Source organism: Platichthys flesus, chromosome 16 (assembly GCF_949316205.1).
Source record: "Platichthys flesus chromosome 16, fPlaFle2.1, whole genome shotgun sequence".
NCBI classification, from domain to species: Eukaryota; Metazoa; Chordata; class Actinopteri; order Pleuronectiformes; family Pleuronectidae; genus Platichthys; species Platichthys flesus.
The window spans coordinates 2955868-2976399 of NC_084960.1; the positions used below are offsets into that span (position 1 = coordinate 2955868).

At 44.7% G+C, this 20532-nt stretch overlaps 2 protein-coding genes across 7 annotated transcripts; both read right to left on the reverse strand.

Moving 5' to 3' along the window:
• Window positions 1–1266: 1266 nt before the first annotated feature.
• Window positions 1267–3428, reverse strand: nol12 (nucleolar protein 12). Its single transcript, XM_062407827.1, has 6 exons — window positions 3251–3428; window positions 2620–2725; window positions 2486–2534; window positions 2249–2394; window positions 2033–2163; window positions 1267–1672 (listed from the first exon to the last, which is right to left on the reverse strand). Exons 1-6 carry the CDS (start codon window positions 3358–3360, stop codon window positions 1477–1479), a joined length of 738 nt encoding a protein of 245 aa, XP_062263811.1. The 5' UTR covers window positions 3361–3428; the 3' UTR covers window positions 1267–1476.
• Window positions 3429–4467: 1039 nt separating this feature from the next.
• srebf2 (sterol regulatory element binding transcription factor 2) lies at window positions 4468–19871 on the reverse strand. Of its 6 annotated transcripts, none has more exons than XM_062407682.1 (21): window positions 19524–19871; window positions 14834–15219; window positions 14142–14328; window positions 13880–14043; window positions 13480–13629; window positions 12879–12929; window positions 12488–12769; window positions 12277–12412; window positions 12046–12197; window positions 11657–11861; window positions 11388–11563; window positions 10452–10701; window positions 10145–10314; window positions 9861–10032; window positions 9654–9771; window positions 9437–9546; window positions 8904–9036; window positions 8290–8461; window positions 7430–7606; window positions 6968–7079; window positions 4468–6842 (listed from the first exon to the last, which is right to left on the reverse strand). In XM_062407682.1, exons 1-21 carry the CDS (start codon window positions 19603–19605, stop codon window positions 6628–6630), a joined length of 3600 nt encoding a protein of 1199 aa, XP_062263666.1. In that variant the 5' UTR covers window positions 19606–19871; the 3' UTR covers window positions 4468–6627. The 6 variants fall into 6 exon arrangements, with proteins under 6 accessions (XP_062263666.1, XP_062263665.1, XP_062263664.1 ...); XM_062407681.1 differs by having other exon boundaries at window positions 12277–12391; window positions 14798–15219; XM_062407680.1 differs by having other exon boundaries at window positions 14798–15219.
• Between the last annotated feature and the right edge of the window lie 661 nt (window positions 19872–20532).

The following is a 20532-nucleotide window of genomic DNA, read 5'->3' on the forward strand; positions in this document are numbered from 1 at the left end:
AGATGTTGGGCTGGAACTTGGGGCAGGGCGGCTCGTCGGCGGAGAGAGGCATGCTGGGTCCTGGGGGGGGACGTGCACGCTCATCGCATCAGGGAGAGAGAACTGGGAAACAGAGCGTTGGAAAAAACTGTCTCACATTAAAATACACTTGAGGAATAACACTTATATGATGGTGACTGGAAGATGGTTATGATTATTATTGTTGCACTACACAAATTTTATGGTAATAACATTTAGTTCAAGAAATGGTGAAAACCCTGCAGAGCTTCTTTGGTAAAACAGAGAGTTGAAACCAGATAAAGTTAAGATGTGATTCTCTTTTTAAAATATTAAATAATCATAATCGTTAATATCAGGTTTAAACACCAGACTGATCAGGTTTTGGTCAAAGCTGCCGACAGAGACACATCAATACCAAACTCATGATGATTCAACAGCTCTTACAAATACAGTTATATTAGATAAATGTGAATTAACCAATTAACATATTAAAAAGGAGTAAAAACAGCAAACCTTTGATGATCATATTAAAATACCTGTGAAGAGAAGCTCCGGTCGTCAGCTCAGGTGAGTTTGTCATTACCCAGGAGACGCTGCTCCTCAGACCCCCCCATCAGGCACATGCCTCCTCTTCCACATGCTCTGTCCTCCAAACTCTCAAATCAATCCGATTGGCTGCTCCGACTACGAGTGAAACTGAAGCATCCTCGGCGGCCATGGCGGCTCCCGGCTCCGGCAGCAGAGGCTCACAGGTGCATGCGGACCTGGAGCCAACATGGAGCCAGTGACCTGCCTGGTTCCTCTATTGAGCGGCTGTATTAAATATCATGGGCTTTAGAAAGCGAAGTGAAACGCTCATGCTAGTGGCAGCTGGCACACGCTGGCTCAGGTGGACGTAAATAAATAAACACTGGTGAGGTGAGGGGGGGGTTAAACTTACATTAAGACAGGAGGCTGTGTGGGTTCTTCATGTTTACAGTGAACAAGAGGTCGTTCTTCTTAGATCACAGACACAGGTAAAACTGAGCAGAGAGGAAACAGAGCTGAGGGTCCGTTTCCTGATGCTCACAGACACAGGTAAAACTGAGCAGAGAGGAAACAGAGCTGAGGGTCCGTTTCCTGATGCTCCACAGAGGATGTTGACAACAGCGTCACGTTTCCTATTTAACAATAGAGCCCAGAGGGACGAACTCTGAGGACGTGAGAGACATGAGGACAAGTGGACGTCTGAGCAGGATTCATACACCATTTAAATCAAAAAGTCAGTACAATACAGGAAACTTTATTTCATGAAAGAAAACAATGAAAACAGCTGGAAAAATGTACAAACTCTCAGGTTGAAGGAAGTGATTGTGATAAGTGACAGTCCGACCTGGTGGAGGCCACAGGCTCCACATCAGCTTGTGTTCATCATACACACAGTTCAGATCTCACATTGTACTTTAACACACAAACACACACACACACACACACACATCATTCCTGATGCTGGCCCTTCTTCCCAGTCTGTCGACGTCTCTGCCACTTGCTGGTCTTCCCAGTTCTCTTTTTCAACTCTGTGACTCCACGTTTCTTGTCCGTCGAGCGGTCTCGTCCTCTTCGGCCCTCCTGCTTCCCCTTCGGCCTCTTCTTGCAGGTGAAGGTGCTGAGCGATGACATCAGGGAGCGGATTCTAAGGCAGGGAGGGAGGGAGGGGGAGAGAGAGAGAGAGAGGAAACACAGCTGGAGTGAGCGGCACATCTGGAAGACGAGGAACATTCTGATTTAAGAAACATCTGTGGACCACCATCCTGTCACAACTCTGGTTCTTGGGAGAACGGCACATTTTAGAATATAGGACAAGATGGAGAATGTCCCTTGTCCCAACACTTTGGTTATAAATGTCCAATATGTCCTGAGAGACATTTATCACAAGTCATCAAAGCCCAAAGTGACGTCTGATAAAAAGGCAAAATAACCAAAACATTCTATGAAAAGGAAAAACTAGCCTCACTTATTGATAATGTTTTTAGATGTGTGCAATGAGACTTACTTTTTGTTCATGATTGGTTTCCCGGATTTTCTCGGCATTGCCGTCGTCTGCTCCCTCGTTTCCTCCTCCTTCTTTTCTCCCTCCTCCTTTTCTCCCTCCTGCGTTTCCTCCTCATTGCTTTCCCCGATCACCTGGACGGCACAGATTCACAGTTATTAGCATCCAGATGGACGGTGACACCCATCAGGGGGAGATAAACCTGGTGAACCGTTTTACCGGGTCTGCTTGGGGTCCCAGCACGTGAGCCCCGGAGAGGTCCAGGTCGCTGATGGTCGTCACCGTGACGGTGTGGTTGGGGTGATCGTACTGTCGAGTCTCGGTCGTGCTGGTGATCGCATTCTCCAGATCATCGTCAGCTTCCTCTGGGAGAGATTAATAACCAAGAGAGGAATAAGAATCTGTATAAAATGATCAGGAGCTTTTCTGTTTTGTTGACGTTTGACGTGAACCCACCGAGAGCGTCCGTCCTCTCCTTCAGCAGCCGGATGTATTCCTTATGCCTCTGAAACCAGACGTTTAGATTGAAGGTCAGAGACATCGGCTCCTCACACGACTCACAGCTTCAACAGCTTTAAATCCACACTCACCTCCACTCGGACTCGGATTTGCTCCTCTTTGATTTTCTTTCTGATTTCTGCCAGTGCTGCTTTTCTTCTTTCCACCTTTCGCTTGTGGAAACCACTGAGAAAGTCACTGGGAAGAAGCGGAAACCACTGGTAAAATATCCACAGGCTCAATATATATGTATAATTCAGGATGTGTGAGACAGCGATATGACTTTGTTTGTGTTAAAGTGAAAACCTCTGGAATATAATGCAACTGCTCAGTAGGTTTATAGATTATGATTCATAGTAAATTACATAAAACACATTGTATAATTCAAAATTGACCCTTTAAAAGGACATGTGTCGTTTTACAGCAGCAAGAGGACAGTTCATATAGAATATATTTTCAACCAGTGATAAATAAGGTAAAATCACAATGTAAACATGAGGTAATATTAAAATGACAACAATAAATAAACATAATTTAAACTCAGTCTAAAAACGCTCAGTTTACACACAACCACATGTTAAAGACTTCCTGTTAGAACTGAAGTTAATCCTGTTAAACAATGATTTAAACCATTTTAAATACCTGATGCTTATGCTAACCTGATACAGTAGTAGACCTGTGGTGGCTAACGCTAGGATGCTAACTAACAGCAGAGAAACTTACTCTCTTCCTTCTTCGTCAAACGTTAAGATGACTTTGTTTTCTCGTTTCTTCTTCCCGGGTTTGAAGTTCTTATTGTCGAACGACTTGTTGTGTTTTTTCAGGTTTTTCATGGTCAACACGTGAGTTAACGCTAAGCAACTTCCGGCGTTATACTACAGGAGGGGGGCCGCGGTTAAATATTTCCGACTAGAAACAAGTACACATCAGCTTTAAGAAGTTCCGCTCAACCTACACGTGAACGTGATCCACAAATTCTCTGAAACTTTAAATCTGACGTGTTTAATATCAAACCTTCATTTACTCATATTGATTTAATTATATGAGCTTCACTTTTCATGATAAAATAACTGTTTTATTTATCAATTTATTTTAACTTTTTATGATATTCCATAACTATATATATATGGAGATGTATAGATAATCAAACTCTTCTGGAGCTGAAGTCTCGTTGTAAATTTTCTCAAAAACAAAAACCTTCTCTATTCTATGTATTCCCTTTATGTCTGTCCACTGCTTTATGCTCAGCAGCTTAGGCTCTAACCAACAGGTTTGAATCATCTACTTTAGCTGATAAGAGCTGAATAGTGTGGCATTTGAATTCAAATTGATTTTAAATCTCTTTTCAAACACATTTCTAAAAATCTGAGGTTTTGTGACATCCCAGAATATGAGTAGAATCTCTGATCATCCCTCCATCACAACTCACACTTATAATTTTTGTTTCCAATTCCCATTTTTCTTTGTTCCTTATCATTATTAGGTAAATTTTTTGTCCTGAAGTTGGTTCCTTACATATATTTCACACTCCTGATATTTCTTTAAGTAGTGTCTCAGTTGTACTTGTGTTATTATCTTAAATCTCCTCCTCTGACACCTCCGTGGTGATGGGGGGGAAGCTCCCTCCAGCTGCAGCGTTTCCTCTCGTATTGACTCTTGTTGTTCTGGGTTTGTACCCTCATGGCTGAATGCACTCATTGTGAGTGGCTTTGGATAAAAGCGTCAGCTAAATGAAATGTAAAGAATGTAATGTATCCAGACACGTGGTCTCTGTGGAGCTGCAGGGAGCGTCTCATCCACACAGAGGCGTCCAGTGTTCAATGTTCTACACACACTGTTTGAAAGAAGTCTCTATCAGAAAGACACTGACATTCACAGCCTGCAAAACACACAGGAAACATGAAGTGTGTTGTTTTGTCACAATAAATTACTGAGAGATGCTATTTGCCAGCAACTATCATGTGTTGTTTTATTATAAAACAAACATCAAAATTAACACAAAAGTCCAGACAATAAAATACATCAAGGGGAAGAAGCAAAAAAGAAAAAAGAAAACCTATAACATCCTATTGATAGTAACTGCAGCCTGCTAACGGCTGGTTGAGCGCTGCTTTCTTCTTCTTCTGTAGCTGGACTCCGGACTCCTGACGGGACGTTTTGACAGCTCAAGTTGACCTGGAAGACAGAGTTCTGGAAAATTCTAATAGCACGAGTGTGCGTTTGCTCGAACTGGACAAACGACAAAGAAATTGCAGCAGGATCCAAAACATTCTGGCTATTTATTCAAACGCAGGCCGGACCTCTTCAATGAAATACACATCTTCCTCGTAGAGCTTCTCCCTCTGACAGTTTCTGACCCTCGGCTTCTTTTAACCATAAAATAACGACAATAATAAAATGCGATAAAACTGCTCCTTTCCCAACCAAGGATTGCATTTATATTAATATCACATAAACATTAAATAAGGTCATCAGAGCAAAGGAAATAAACGTGAATGACTGAATAAAAAGCAAAGTAGACAAAAGATTTTTTCACAAAGCTAAAACTCCTCCATCAATTCAAATATGATGAAAACAAACTCATCAACTTTTTACATAACATCAAGGCCATTTGCTTGAGAGCTTTACATCATATATGGACATCGTATTCCAAGAACTACAACTTCTCACGTCACTGCTGTGTTGCAGTCAATCTTCCCACCATGACGCGATAGGACCCCCCCCCCCCCACAGCAGAGAGGTCGACTATTCTGCCTGAACTCTTACCGACGATTTGTTACCAGTGGAAAAACGTATCGCGGCTGAACTCCCTGGTGAACTGGACTCTCCTGGTCCGACCGACCGGAGCCAGATTCTACGTGTTACAGTTCTTTTGTTCTTCTTCTCTCAAGCAGCGCGTAAGAATTCTACTTCTGCTTTCTGCCTATTTACAAACTATATACAATCACATTGTGTGTATGCAATTCATGTCTTATGTGCACCACTGGTCAAAGGTTTTAGACTTCCTCACTTTACCACTGAAATAGAACAAAGGTAAATCTGTTTACAGCCTAAAGTAAAAATAAAGTTTATTTAAGTTTATTGATTACTGCAGGGAGTAGTGTGGCTGTTAGATTCTTATGAGTCAAAACACTGGAGACGAGAAGCGGGTGGAGGCTTCACGTGATGCAGAGCAGCACAGTCTTCAGATCCAAACCTCGTGCTGCTGGTTTGTGATGAACTGACCCGAAGGTCAACACAAAACCAGTACGTGGGAACTTCTTCAACACTGATCGGATTAAAACGAAATACTTGATGCCATAATTGTGTTTGTGAGTGAGTAAAAATAAAAAGAAGATTTAATGCAATTGAACAAGAAGATTCCAGGATTAAATCTCTAATTTTAAAAAAGCAGCTGGAAGAATTGAGACGTTCTTAAACCTTTGACCTGTAGTGCTGGTGAGTTTCTGTGTGTCTGTTGTTTCTTATTATCCCACAATCGACTGCTTCCCTGCATCTCCTCAAACAGTCACTTGATTCAAATTCAGGACAACTGACTGAAGTGTCCTGTGATGCTCAGCAGGACAGTGCTGGCTTTGTGCTGTGTATGAGGTAGATAAGAAGAGACTGTGCAGGCCACTCTCTGTCTGCAGCCCCCAGCACAGCCTTGCTCAACAGGTCAGGGCAGTCCACTCTTGAACAGACTGAAGCCCTTTAATAGAAGCTTGCAAGTTTACTGAGATATTAAACAGTTACCGTTTGGCAGAAATGATTGTACAGCTCGGCTTCCTACAGCTAATCAATGCACTGCATCTATTCAAGCTATGAGTTCGTGCTCCCTTTTCCCTGTGGGGCCTATTTCACCTGATTTCCCTTGTTGTTAAGCATTGTTTAAAATGAGGCAGTTAGCCGGCGTGATACCATTAATGGCCAGAAGGTGGCGTGATTGTGCTGCAAAAGGGCAACTAAGAGTTAGAGGAGCAGATGTGTAGCTGCTGTGTGGATACAAGGCTGCGGTAGACAAATCCATATATGCGTGGATCAGCGTGAGGGTGGGAACATGTGACAGGTACAGAATTACGTGTTGGTGGATGAGTCGGGGGTTTTTAAGTCGTATTTGTTCAGGAGGCTGCGATGGTCGTGCCCCCGCTGAGGCGCAGCAGGATCTGCTGACAGTCCTGCAGGGAGCGGCGGTCGCCCACCCGCTCCAGGGTGCGTTTGGCCTCGGCCAGCAGGCGGGCGCGGTGCCCGGGCGGAGTTAGCAGGGGCATGGGCAGGTGGCGGCAGGCCAGCAGGATGGCGTGGGCCCTCTCCCTCTCGCCCAGGACACACTCACCTGCAGAGAGCAGCAAGGAAAGAGGAGGACACAGATTAGCTTCCACTGCTTCCTGGTGTGTGTGTAACTGTTGTAATAAGATTAATAACGACCACAGGGAGGATGAACATGAGTCTGGGTCCTACCGGCTGTGTAGGAGTTGGGTGTCCTGCGTCGGAGGTTGTGCTCCAGCAGCTGGTGCGTCCTTGTGGGACTGGCACCGGCCATTAGCCTCACTGTGGTCTCATGGAGAAACACCTGCAGGAAGAACAAGGAACAACAGAAGATTGGTTCTCTGGGTGAAAACTGGTGAAACTGGTGAAACTGGTGAAACTGTGCTCTCACTTCATTTACTGCCAGTGGAAACCTTCAGGTAAAAGCATTTTTCACTCACTTGTCTCACAACACAATGATTATGAGGAAACGTTTTTTATGAGTGTTGCACAAGTCAGGACATAACAAATGATCAGGCAGCAGCAGCTGTTAAAGCCTCTGGCTCCAGTAATGACTCCTCAAACAACACCTCACCAGTATGGTTGATGTGTGCAGCTGCAGTGGAGTGAGAGTTGTGCAGCTGGTCACAGTGGGAGGGAACGTGATGAACGTACCTTGTGTTGCGCCTGCCTGTAGCACTGTGTGAGCTTCCTGAGCGCGCTGAGGTCCCTCTGAAAACCAGCCAACTGGGATCCAGGGGCCGGGCCGGGCTCTCCGTTGCTGCTGCCGCCTCGCTGCCACAAACTGGTCCTCAAGGTCAGCAGGAGGTCGCACACCAGGAGCTCCACCCCCTTAGGAGAGAGGAGGGACACAGATCAAAGAGCCGCTGGGTGCAATGTCCGACATGCACCCCCCCCACCCCAAAACAAATCGGAGAGTAACATGCAGAACTTTCCAGTGCGGCCTCGTGTGAAGTGATAGGGTGGTGTAGCGGGTGCGTGCAGATTGGGGGGGCCTCTGTACTGCACTGCAGACACATTGCACTCGGCTTCAGGACCATGCAATGCAACTACAATGCACCACAGCCACCTCCTGCCACCCACACTGCGCGCACACAAACACACACACACAAAAACCCACACACAAATATTCCCACACACATTTTTCCCCACTATCGCCTCGGGGAAAACTCCTTGACATATTCACAAGCTCCTTATCATCACAATTAACTATGAACACACCTCTTAACTAACATGACTTAACAGAGATGCAAGTATAAACACACCAACACACAGCCTCATATCAAGTGTGTGTGTGTGTGTGTGTGTGTGTGTGTGTGTGTGTGTGTGTACGCATGATGAAACCTTGAATGCATCGACTTCAGTGAATCCTGATTATCTGATATTAAACATGCAGCATGAGGAAAGTAGTTTTTTCGGGGATTACACCAGAAACCCTGAGACCTCGACCCCGGAGCAGATCTTACGGAGATGTCAGTGATGACGGTGCTCGTGGCAGCTTCTCTGATTTCTACCTTGTTCAGCCAGTTGCCCGACTGGGCGAGTGGCTCGGAGATGCTGGCGCGCAGGTGGCTGCTGGCTCTGTCACAGTGGGACAGACAGGCCACTGCTCCTTCTCCCTTCAGGGGCAACAGACTCATCTGAACCGCTTTGCAAAGCAGCAGCACAGCCTTGGGAAGAGAGTGGCTGGAACAGGGAGGAACAGGGAGGATGGTTAATGAGAGTACACACTTGATCATCTTTATCAACATCCTTCAGTTTGATTTAATGCCAAGATTTGAAGAGATAAAAAGCTTCAGTCTGACTAGTTTCTTTTTTAATCTCGACTGTTTCTCTAGACACGACTGTTCAAACATACAAACGAGCTCGATGAGTGAGAATCGCTTCTGGCAAAACGTTCTGTAGATTCATATTGAGAATCCTTTTATATCGATTAGGAATCTACAAACCTGTGTAAAATATTTGGCTTCTGTAACTGAATACAGCTAGGAATGATCTTCATGTAACGTGAGCTCTTAAAGATTGAAATGGAGAATGACAGGCGTTGGCATTTTCACCACGTGAATTCTAGTTTCTGTACCTCACTGTGAGCGTTTCTGATCTGTAACTTCAACACTATTTCACTTACTCGAGCGTGTGCAGAGCCCTCGGCATTCGCTCTGCCTCGGCCAGCAGTGACCTCACTGCCACGTCGTCTCCCTGCAGCCAGTGCACCGCAGCCTTCAGGACCAGGGCCCACCAGCGACTCACCGGGTCTCCCACTGGCACAGAGAAGACACAAGATTTTAGATTTGGCTGAGAAAAGCTTTTTCTTGTAAAGATTCACATCAGGTATGATGTGGTGCCAGAGTATCGATTTCCTTTCCTGTTTTATCAATGATTGATTTGACACTGTAGTTAATTAATATGTATTCACATCCTCTTGGAAGTAACTTGTTACCACAAATCAATGACTGCAGCTCTTATCTGTGATGATTCAATAAAAAGTTAATTGCAAGGGCTGAACTGGCTGAAGTGAAGCCAAGAAAATCCATTACTGTTGACGGTAAGAACTCAGATGATTATCTGGTTAATCCTCAGTGAAGAGCTTCCCCATACGACTGCATCAATCATCCGATATGAGTCATGCTTCTGTCCACATGGGACTTTTACTATTCATACCTGATGTGGTGATGTGATTGGGAGGAGTCGAGAAGGGCGGAGGCAGGGAAGGAGAGTCCTCTGTGCAGCTGTTCAACAACTGGAGGAACTCCATAGCACTTGAAAACTCCCTGAAAACGTATCAGGGCAAGAAAAAGAAGGAAGATGTTTACTGAGTACATTTTGAATGCACACCAAACTGTAAAGATCCAGGAAGCCCTGGACACCGCTGCCTTACCCAGAGTCATTCTTGCGTTTGCCTGCTTCGGAGTCGCTCTGCGGCTGAATGAGGGTGTGAACGGCTCGCTCCAGAAGCTTCCTGCAGAAACAGCGGTGCAGCTGGGCGATGGGGTCGACTGCAGGAAGATCCAGACGTAAGAGGTACAGATTAATAATCGCACATTCAAAGTCTTTCTTTCAGACCCACTCAAGACTCACAACTTACCCGAATCTCTCTGAGAAGTGTACACGCTGTCGCTGCACTCTGACTTCACTGACCAATCACAGCTCAGGAAGAACTGCCGGCCCAATGGGGTGAAGAGCCAGCGGAGGCAGTCGGGGATCGGCTTGGTGTCTGAGTGGCTGGCCACACTCTCAGCACAGCTCAGCAGGTAACCCTGGGAGAAAGTAATCAGTTAAATAAATGTATTACCTCCTTCGTCTGTGATGTTTATTTAAAGCTCTATGAGATAAACTGAGGACAGATGACTGATCAGGAAGAAGACATACAGGCAGAAAGGAGAGGTGGTGGCCCAGCAGTGTGCGCAGGGCGGTCGCTGCAGTGACGTAGATCTGGGTGAGCTGAGCAGGGGCCATCTTGCCTCGGGCGCTCTCGCTGAGGTTGACGGCGCTGAGAGAGAGAGACAAAGCCCACAGGCTGCTTCGCTGAGGCAACTTTCCTACAGACAGAGAGAACACAACCGGTATCACTGCATGTGCTTACTGAACTCTGTATGCTGCAGTTCATTAAGTCCAAACCATGAATCTTATCAGCCTGTGCACAGCAGCAGCGGCTCACTCTGTCCTCGACACTCACCTGTGAGCTGCAGCTGGCTCAGACGGTGATAAACCAGAGCCGCGTCCTTCGCACTCGTCCGAGCCTCCTCTCCCTCGTGCTGTCCTCTGACCTGGTGAACCAGCCATCCCAGAGGAGTTGGACGATGCAGGCAGTAGCGAATAAGATTCCAGGAAAGCGAGCAGACCAGGTCCAGATTGGTTGAGGGAAGAGCGCGGGTCAAGACGGCCAAGCAGGTCTCCAAACTAACCAGTGCTGCCTTGTAATCTCCCTGCAGGGAAAAGAGGAGATGGTGAAAACAAAGTATGAGATGTTCATTACTCAGCTGAGGGAAGGTCACGAGTTAGATCTGAACACGCTTTGAACAAACAGCTAAAAATAAATCTGTGCAGTGAGCGAGACAGAGACAACAACTCAGTGAGAAGCAAAGTGGGTGAAGAGATCTTCAGTAGGTGAGAAAACATTACAGACATTAGAAGAGACACATGAGACGAGTGCTCCTGCTGAACGAGTGTATTTCTCTGAACACAAGGAAATCTTTTGCTCGGGGAGAAAACAAAGATAAATAACATTTAAATGTTCTTTTCTTGGTTTGTTTCTTTGCTTTGTTAATGTGATTTGTTATTTGCTTTAGAGCTGAACGCTTTATTTACAACCACAAAAAAGCAGACAAGTATCTGACATGTTTTGTCTATGATTACTTCAACACTTTCTTTCTGTATAGGCTATAAGAATCGCTCAGACCATTTTGAATCATCAAGATCATCTATTTGGATAAACAGACTAGATTTTGTTGCGTTTTGACCATAATCTCTTCACCTAAAATTACAAATTGAGATAAAATCAACAGATAGCATATTTCATATTTTTCAAAACGTTCATGATCATATCATTATAGTGGATGATTTAGGCCCCAGTCATGGTTCTGTGCCAGCCCTCGTCCGGACGTGCACTCACCCTGTTGAGATGCAGGTCGGCTTGTTTGCGATGCCTCCAGAAGGACACAGACTTCGGGGAGTGGAGGAGTGTGACGGGCTCCCACAGGTAGAGCACCCTGACACAGCCCCACACGGCTCCCACCCCACTCAGCACCCACACCATCACCCATGGTAGCAGGCACCGCAGCCAGGACGCTAAAGGACGAGAGGGAATGAAATAGGAGGTGAGGTCGTGGGTTTGAAGGGGATCGTGAACCCTCATTAGCAGCTGCAGTCAGTCCTGCTCACCGAAGTCCTGTGTGTGTGTTGGGAACCAGACGAGCGTTCTCGATGGCCCATGGCCGGCAGAGAGGCCGTGGCTCCCTGAGTCCTCAGAGCCCAGAAGAGAGGGCAGCGGGTTCAGAGAGAGGCAGAAGAAGGTGAGGGCACAGAGAAGCAGTCGAGAACGATCCATCACTCCGACGGTGGAGGGAGAATCTGGCTCACTCTTCACCTGACAGAGAGAAAGAGAGAGAGACATTATTTAATTATTATTCTGAAGGCTTGTGTTGCCAAAGAGGAAATAAACGCCTGTCGACTGAAAACAAGTTCGTAGCCTCATTTGACATCTTCACAGCAGAAATCAATAAATCAATGAAGAGTCTAATCTGATCTTTGTGTGTGTGTGTGTGTGTTACCTTGTCGTGATCCAGTAAGGGACTGCCGGGCTCCGAGTCAACACAGTAAGGAGAGAACTGCTCGGGGGAACCGGAGCCAGAGTCCGAGGCCGGAGGTGACATCATGACTATTTCCTGTTTGAGGTCCACATCCTCCGACAGCGTCACTGGCTCTGAGAGAGAGAGAGAGAGACATTCAAATCTCAGCCTGTCACAGATGTGTCTCTGCGCTCAGCGACGTCAAACACTCACTGTTCTTCTGGTTTCCCATTTTAAGGGCCATGTTCTCCTGCCGTAGTTTGTGGTTGACCTGTTGCAAGTATTTGATGTAGTCGATGGCCTTCCTGAGCACTCCGGATTTATGCATCTGGGAAGCAAGGCATGCAGACTAAACAAATGAGGATCGAATCCGATTCCTCAAGCAACTTGTGACATTAAAGTGTGTTAATGTTGAACTATCTACCTTTGTGTCGTTGCCCATGACCAGGTCTCTCAGCTCGAGGATTTTGTCATTGATGGAGGAGCGGTACCTCTTCTCGATGATGTTGTGTGTCGTCCTCCTCTCGCCCTCCTTCACCACTCCTCCCGGGCCCAGTACTCCCATGTTCATGAAGCCGTGATCCACATTTGATCTGGCTACAGTTGTGCAGTGGGAGGAGCCAGGCTGCAGCTGCTTGATTGGCAGCTTGTCTCCTCCGCCCATCACCATAGGGACGGTGGTCAGGATGTTGCTGCTCATCAGCGTCTGGAGACCAAAATCAGTAGAAGTGCAACAGTGTCAGTGGGAAGTATTAGCAGTTAACTGGTCTGTGTGATGAAGGACTTGATTATTTGAGTTTTGTAGTAGTAGTCACGCTGTTGGCGGACAGATAGCAGCCAATCAGATCCCTTGAATTGTTTACTTGCTGTAGTGAGAAGTGGATGAGAGAGAAGGATAACGATGCATCAGATCAAATAAAGAGTTAGCCAACAGAAACCACAATTCTCTGTTTCCAGATTGAAATAACTATTGTGTGTATTTGCGTCAGCTCGCTGTATGTTAATATTCTCCTGTTTTGCATTTATATATTGTATTTATTTTGTTTTGTTTGTTTTATGTATAGTTATTTCTTTCCTATGTGAAGTACTTATTTTGTTTTTGTAGTACTTATTGTGTTTTTATGTTCAATGTATGCACCTTCTTTAACAAAAAAAATTCCAGGTAGGTGTAAACCTACTTGGCAATAAATGCTTTCTGATTCTGATTCTGATTTTCACAATGGTAATTGTGAATAAGTGGCTACCACTGAGGTCTCTCGCTAATGAGCACGTCTTCTTGGAATGCTAGTGTCCTGTTAATTAGTAAAACTCCTTTTAAAACAGGCTTTGGAACTCCAGAGTTTGCATTTTTAAGGAACCAAATTCATTAAATGAGAGCCCAAGGATAATGTGAAGTCACTGTAGCTGGTTTCATACCGGGACTTGCAGAGTGTTCTGGAGGGGCGTGGTCAAGGTGGTGATCCCGTTGGGGCTCTGCATGGTCGACAGCACCTGAGTGCCATCTGGTTTGAGAGTTGTGAGAACCAGCGAATCTGTTTTCAGAAGCTGAGGCTGCTGGACTAGGACCTGGTGGCAAAAAACACAAAGGGTCAAAGTAAGACTTTAATGTTTGCTCACAAGGAGTTTTAAAAATGAAAAGTTTGATATTCAGATCCACTGTGGCTCTACTCATGTCCTTATCAACTTTATGAAACAAACTTATTTGTCTAGGAGCTATTTTCAGATTGATAGTTTGATTTGTTGAAATATGAATCTTTTAGTACTAGATATCAAACAATCATATCAACTCTCTTTCTGACTCTTTGCTCTCTCGTACCTGCTGCACCTGCTGCATCTGCTGCTGCATAGTGTGGACTGTGGTCGGTGCTGCAGACAGAGTCTGGATGGTTTGACCAGTTGGAGTCAGAAGTCGCTGATGCTGAATGGTCAATGGCTGGAGCTGTGGTGACGTCATGATGCTCTGCATCTGTGGTTGGATGACTGAGAAGAGGAGATAAGAGAAGCCACGTTATTATCGACCACTCAGTGATATCAATCTCCCATGTTCAACAGAGAACACTGTTCTTCTCCTCAGTCACCTTGGAACCCAGGAGTAGAACCCTGGTGGCAGATCACAGGGCTCTGGATGAAACGCGACTGCCCACCGTTAGGGGCGATCATCACAGTTTGCCCCGCCTGGGTCTGGATGGGCGTCTGGCATTGAGTCTGAAGTAAGGTGTGGACCGGGAAGCTCTGGGTCTGCATCGGGATCCCCTGGGTGTGCATCTGCAGTCAAGTGAAAAGGAAAGATAAGAGAAAACGCTGATTCAACATAAAGCAGTTTATCTGCCATTGATGATGTACTGTTTTGGGGAAAATGTGTTTTACTCAAGACAATAAACTGCATCCCTCTGGTTGATGCAGTATTTGCTGAGATGTGCATTGGTTTGTGGGGAGGCTGAGCTGGATATTATATTTTACAGTTTGTCAGGACTCTGAAATTTCTCTCATGTCAGCAGAAGCTTGTTATATGTATGGATGGAACAATAACAGAAAATAAGACCTCGACAGAAAACAAGATTAAAGCTAGAGAGGCAGGCAATTTGAAAACAGCTCCGGACTCATAATTACAGCACTAGTACCTCAATGCAGCAGTCATGTCATGTACCCTGATCAGCTCCACACAACTTTAAACCATCAACTCTAAACACAGCTTTCAATACTTACTAGTAGAATGAGTAAATTAAGTTATTACCCAAGTCTCGCGTGCAAGTGGTATGATAGTTGATACCTGGATGGTAGGCTGAGCTGTCTGTTGGGGCTGAGGCTGGATGGGCTGGACCACCTGAGGCCGAGGCTGAAGGAGCGGAGGGCTGCGGGTCACCTGCTGCTGCACAGGGGAGGCGGCGATAGGGGAGGGGGCTTGGGCGGGGGTGAGGGGAGGGGTGAGGGGTAAAGACTGGGGAGATAGTGTCTGTGGGCAGGTGAGGGTAACGCTGGGGTTCAGGTAGGTAACTGGGGTTGGTGTCTGGGGGGTTGGGGGGGCTTGAGGGGTTTGAACGGCGGGACGCGGGGTGACAGTGGCCCCGCCGCTCTGTAGCGAGCCCGTTGGGTTCATCTGGTCCTCAAACAAGTCGGGGAAGTCCCCCACTTGGTTGCTGACAAACTGCAGCATCTCTGAAGAGGCAGAAAAACAACGGGCATTACAATAAGTCCGGATTTGAATAGTAAATCAAAATCATTCAATTGATTCAGTAACATGAAAATAGATATAACTGCTTAAATACCAAGAAAGGTCATCTTGATAAATAGATCAGTAATAGATAACTATATTTGCAACATTAACTTATTCCCATGACTCAACAATTACTTGATTGCCTTTAGGCCAAGGCGTTGTCTGACAGACAATATTGTCCTTGAGTCAGATCCTCAACTGAATCGACATATAAGGTGACAAGGTCACACCCCCCCTCCCCCCACCACTGTATATCTGGCAGAGATATTACACAAGACAGATAAGACTAGAAAATACCAAAGAGGCCCGGCCTTGAACTTTCACATGCATTCACAGAAACAGCTACTGGACTGCTACGGTCATAAACCAGTGAACAGATCAGGTCTGTAAACATTCAGCCTTGAGAGTGATCAGGATGTAATCTCACAGATGACCCTCAAAGACAATAGGAGCTGGGTAAAAGAGCACTGAGATAAAGGGATAGGGCTGATGGAAGATGGATGGATGGAGGGATGATGGACAGATTGCCCAAGGAGGATGATGAATGTGCACTGAACCCCACTTTTTAAACAGAATTGTGCAGTAAATCAAATGCCACCTACAGCAATTTGTTGCTGCAGAGAAACTGTTCAACTTATCAAAAACGTAATGTTACGTAACAGTTTAGTTTGGAATTACAAGAAACTCACTAATTTACAAACACATGCATCTTCTTCCAGTATTAAATATAAACAACGTGTGGGCAGAAAGGAGGATTGAAGTAAGCTCAGCCAAAGGTTAAATATCTGGGGATCTTTGAGAACACAATTCTCTGTACCACACTAAGTTTGTATCATTGTAAATATCCACAGTTATATATATATATATATATATATATATATATAGGTTCAGCCAATGGGGTCACTAAAAGGTTGTCAAGCTGAAACTGCCTCTTGGAACTTCCTCTTCCTCCACGGCAGAGCAGAGCACGACCAGAAAATCCAATCCACAAATGGACCATTCATAATATTCCACATTCATCAGTTCCTGTATTAGAGACTGTCTAGCCCTCAGCTCCTCAACACAATTAAAAATAAATAAATCTAATAGAAAAATATACTTGATCTCTTATCTGTGAAAAATATAGACTAGAAATCTGATTTAACTTAAAATGTTAATGACATTTGAAACTATGAGGAAAAGCATCAGAGACCATGCAAAACCTCCATTGCTATTTATACTGTAATAAGGCCAGTTCATAATGACCTCATCACATTGTTATTTTCACCATATGATGTGTTAATCTCAATAAGTAGATCATGTTATACTATGTAGATTGTGTTTCTGATCTGGACACCGATTTTCTGACTTGATCTATAAGCTTCAGGTCCTGTATTTTTCCCCCCACTGTACTTCTCGATGCTTTCTAACTTCTTTGCAACTTTGCCACTTATATGATGGGGAATAATTTCCTCAATAAATAAATTGAATTGTCTGCTCCAAAAGTTAATCATCAGGATACACACACACACACGCACACAGACAGACACACACACAGAGACAGGGGCAAAAACAACAATCAGCTTCCAGCTACATCGAGGTGCAGGGAAATAAAGTTAAAATGCACGCAGACAGTTTCAGATGCTCGCACCTTGGTGATATTAACAGGAGCATGTATAAATAATATAGGCGGACACAATAGACCATGCACTTATACACCTCCACGGGGGGGCAGATTGCTAATGACAGACCGGACAAAGCCACTCCGAGCCCCCAGAGTTTCAGACAAGCAGGCACAAAGGGTAGATCCATCAAAGAGGGACAGTTTGCTCGGCTGCTGAGAGCAAAGAAAATAAGTTACATAACCAGAGCCACGGTTGCTAAGGGAATAATTGAGAGAGGGAGAATGTACTAGTTGAACATGGGGTCAGCTACTTGAGCCCTTTCAGGGGCCTCTGAGGCCTCAGTCACAAAGATACGCACATGGCTCACCTGAAGAACAAAAGGTTAAATATCTCCGGAGATGTGCATTGAACCAGCTGCTGCAGACAAACTCAGCCGGGACTCCAGTTAATATTCAAAAGTGGCTGTGATGAATATAGATCTAAAAGAATTACCTTATTATCAATCAGCTGTGGGCCAAACAGAGACTAGCAGAATTGAGTGTGGGCTTTCTCTGAGCAATTTGCCTGTATGTTCATCAGTCAGTGGTCACTTCTCCCTCACACACACACAATCTGTAAATTCCTCTCTTTTGACACGATGATTAAGTAGGATTACATAACTGTGGCCGGGGGTGCGCTGTCTGCTCATTCTGTGTAAAGGCTCCCATTGAAGTCAGAATTACCACCAGACACCACAAGACAGGTAGAGTTTCAGGAATGTTTCATGAGCCTGTGTGCAGGATCATCAATTTGGGCCATAATGGTTTGTTATATGATGTAGCCTTGCTATGTGCTATAGTGCTAACACAGCTATGCTTACTAAGACAATGTACTGACTTCCATTCATTGTGGACAACCTCAACGAAACCTTATCTCTAATCTTAACCTTGGACTTCTCATGTCTAACCTTAACCCATCCACCACATATCTTCCCCCGAACCTCCACCAGGACCTCAGAGATGATGATTACCACTGAGCTTTGGTCCCTTGAGCTTTACTGGTCCTGACAAGGTCAGTGTTAATGTGGCAAAAAGTCATAAAGAGTCAAAAGAAGAAACGAGCGTGTGCGCTTAGACACACACAAACACACACACGCACACAGAAAGACAGACAGTGTCTCAGTCTGGTCTGGTGACTTTGCATTCAGTAAAATTCCACCCTGATGGGAATCTGGTGACTGTGCGCTGGCCGGCGTTACACCAAAAGCCCAGTCCTTTCACTGAGTGCCAGAGGGTTGAGCTTGTTTTGATTAGAGGGACATTTGATCCAGGATGCTGTCTGTCTGTCTGTCTGTCTGTCTGTCTGTCTGTCTGTCTGTCTCTAGAGTGCAGAGCTGGATATTTACAGAGATCACAAACTTTGCTGGATAGTTCTGCAGAATAAGCTCTGAGAGGATACTGAGGAGACTGCACAGGGTTTCCTCATATCACTCTCCCAAAAACATCAACCATGACATGAGTGTTAGAAAGTACATACAGTAAATAATTGTTCCTACATGCTTGGTGAGTATGTTACACTCGTGTGTCACTGCTTACTGCCCACACATAGTTTCCTGATGACTGACACCTCACACTGAAACCAGCTCTGCTGCATGGAATTTAACGCTCCATCACTTTTCCATGAACTTGTGGCTACGTCATTTGGAAACAACGATCATAGGAATATTTGAGAATACATTTGATGATCTTCTATACCTGTATTTGTTTTATGTGTTCATGTTTCATTCAATAAACAAACAAATATTTGATCAGAAAGCATCTGACTAAATTCCTGCCTCTCTGGAGATGACGATGGATTTTAAAAGGCTATGCGACATGACAAAGCAGATTTTGACAAGTTCAAAAATAAAAATTAAAAAACACTGACACAGCAGCTTTTTGACGAGTAAAACATGAGGACATATATTGATGTATAGTGAGTGAGAGTGGCAGTGCTGACGAGAGCTCACTTCACCAAACTTCTCTTTATTTACCTTTTCCTATTGGTTCTTTATGCTCACACCACTGCTTTCTTATCGTGTTGTATTTGATGTTTCCATTGAACTGTTAACCCTGAGTTAACAGACTATGACAAACACAACTTGAAACTTTACGGGCAGAGAATGACAAACATCTCGTCTTTCTGCTTCCACGAATAGTAGGAAATACATATATATATGTATTGGGCTTTTTTTCATCTGTTGCTATTGATCATTATTGTTTTTAGATAATTGTTATTAAACTGTTTTTTAGGCCAGCTCTGGTCCAGATGGAAATTTTTAAGAGTTTAATGAAGAAACTTTCTCCAGTCTCTAATAAGCATCCTCATCATAAGAAGACGAAGAAGACGAAGAAGAAGAAGAAGAAGAAGAAGAAGAAGAAGAAGAAGAAGAAGAAGGATACTTCATGTGCACATTTAGGAAGATAATTGACCCAAACATATTAGAGTGTGTGTAGATGTTGGTTAAACAACCACATGAATAACTTTGAGCTCCAGCAGCTGCCTGGTGAAGAGTTTAAATGTTAAACTTCTCCCAGATGTGCTCAGCTGCATCTCGCAGACCTGTCACTCGGGGACATTCACTCCACCAGGAAACACGGAGCATCGCTAGCGGGGACACTCACCGTCGATGTCCCCCAACGTGAACTCGTCCCCTAACTCCGATAACGTGGAGTCCATGGTCTCCATGTACTCCCCGGTGTCCATCCTGTCCCGGCTGACAGCAGCTCGCCTCCCCGGCTGCTGGTGGAGGGTCGCGGGGTGGGGGGGGGGAGAAGAGACACGGTCCGCGGGCTGTCCTCTGGAGCTCAGCGGCGCCCTGCGACCACACGTACCCGGTAGAGGAGGGTTCTCTTAACCGGAACAACCGTGAAACAGCACCGGAGCCTCGGGGGAGGCGCGACTTCACGGAGATAAAGTCATTTACACCGATTTAAGCTTCAGGCGACGCCATCTTGCTTCACGCGTCTTACGTCATTCACAAACAGACTCGGGGGCCCAAGACCGGCTCTGATTGGCTGAAACCCCGACGTTGTTGTCATGAGACCAGTCGTCCTGAACCAATGGCAGCGTCGCATTCAGCGTGGTCTGATAGTGCGTCAACCTCAGAAGCTCCTGTGTCATTTGAATAAACCGCGCCCCCTATCTACATCTAAACAACCTCACCTCATTCTAAATATACAAGAATAACTAAATAAATACATAACTACTTAACTAATTACATAAACAAGTCAACAAACAACCTCCCGTCATTCTGTATATACATGAAGAACTACATAACTAAATACATAACAAATAAATAAATACATAAACAAGTCAGTAATCAAACTCACCTCACTCTGTATATACATGAAGCACTAAATAAATACATAACAAATTAATAAATACATAAACAAGTCAACAAACTACCTCACCTCACTCTATATATACATGAAGAACTAAAGAACTACATAACTAAATAGACAACAAATAACTAAATACATAAACAACTCAACAAACAACCTCACCTCATTCTATATACAGGTATAACTAAATAACTACATAACTAAATACATACAAAATAAATAAATATATAAACAAGTCAACATAACAACCTCACCTCACTCTATATATACATGAAGAACTACATAAATA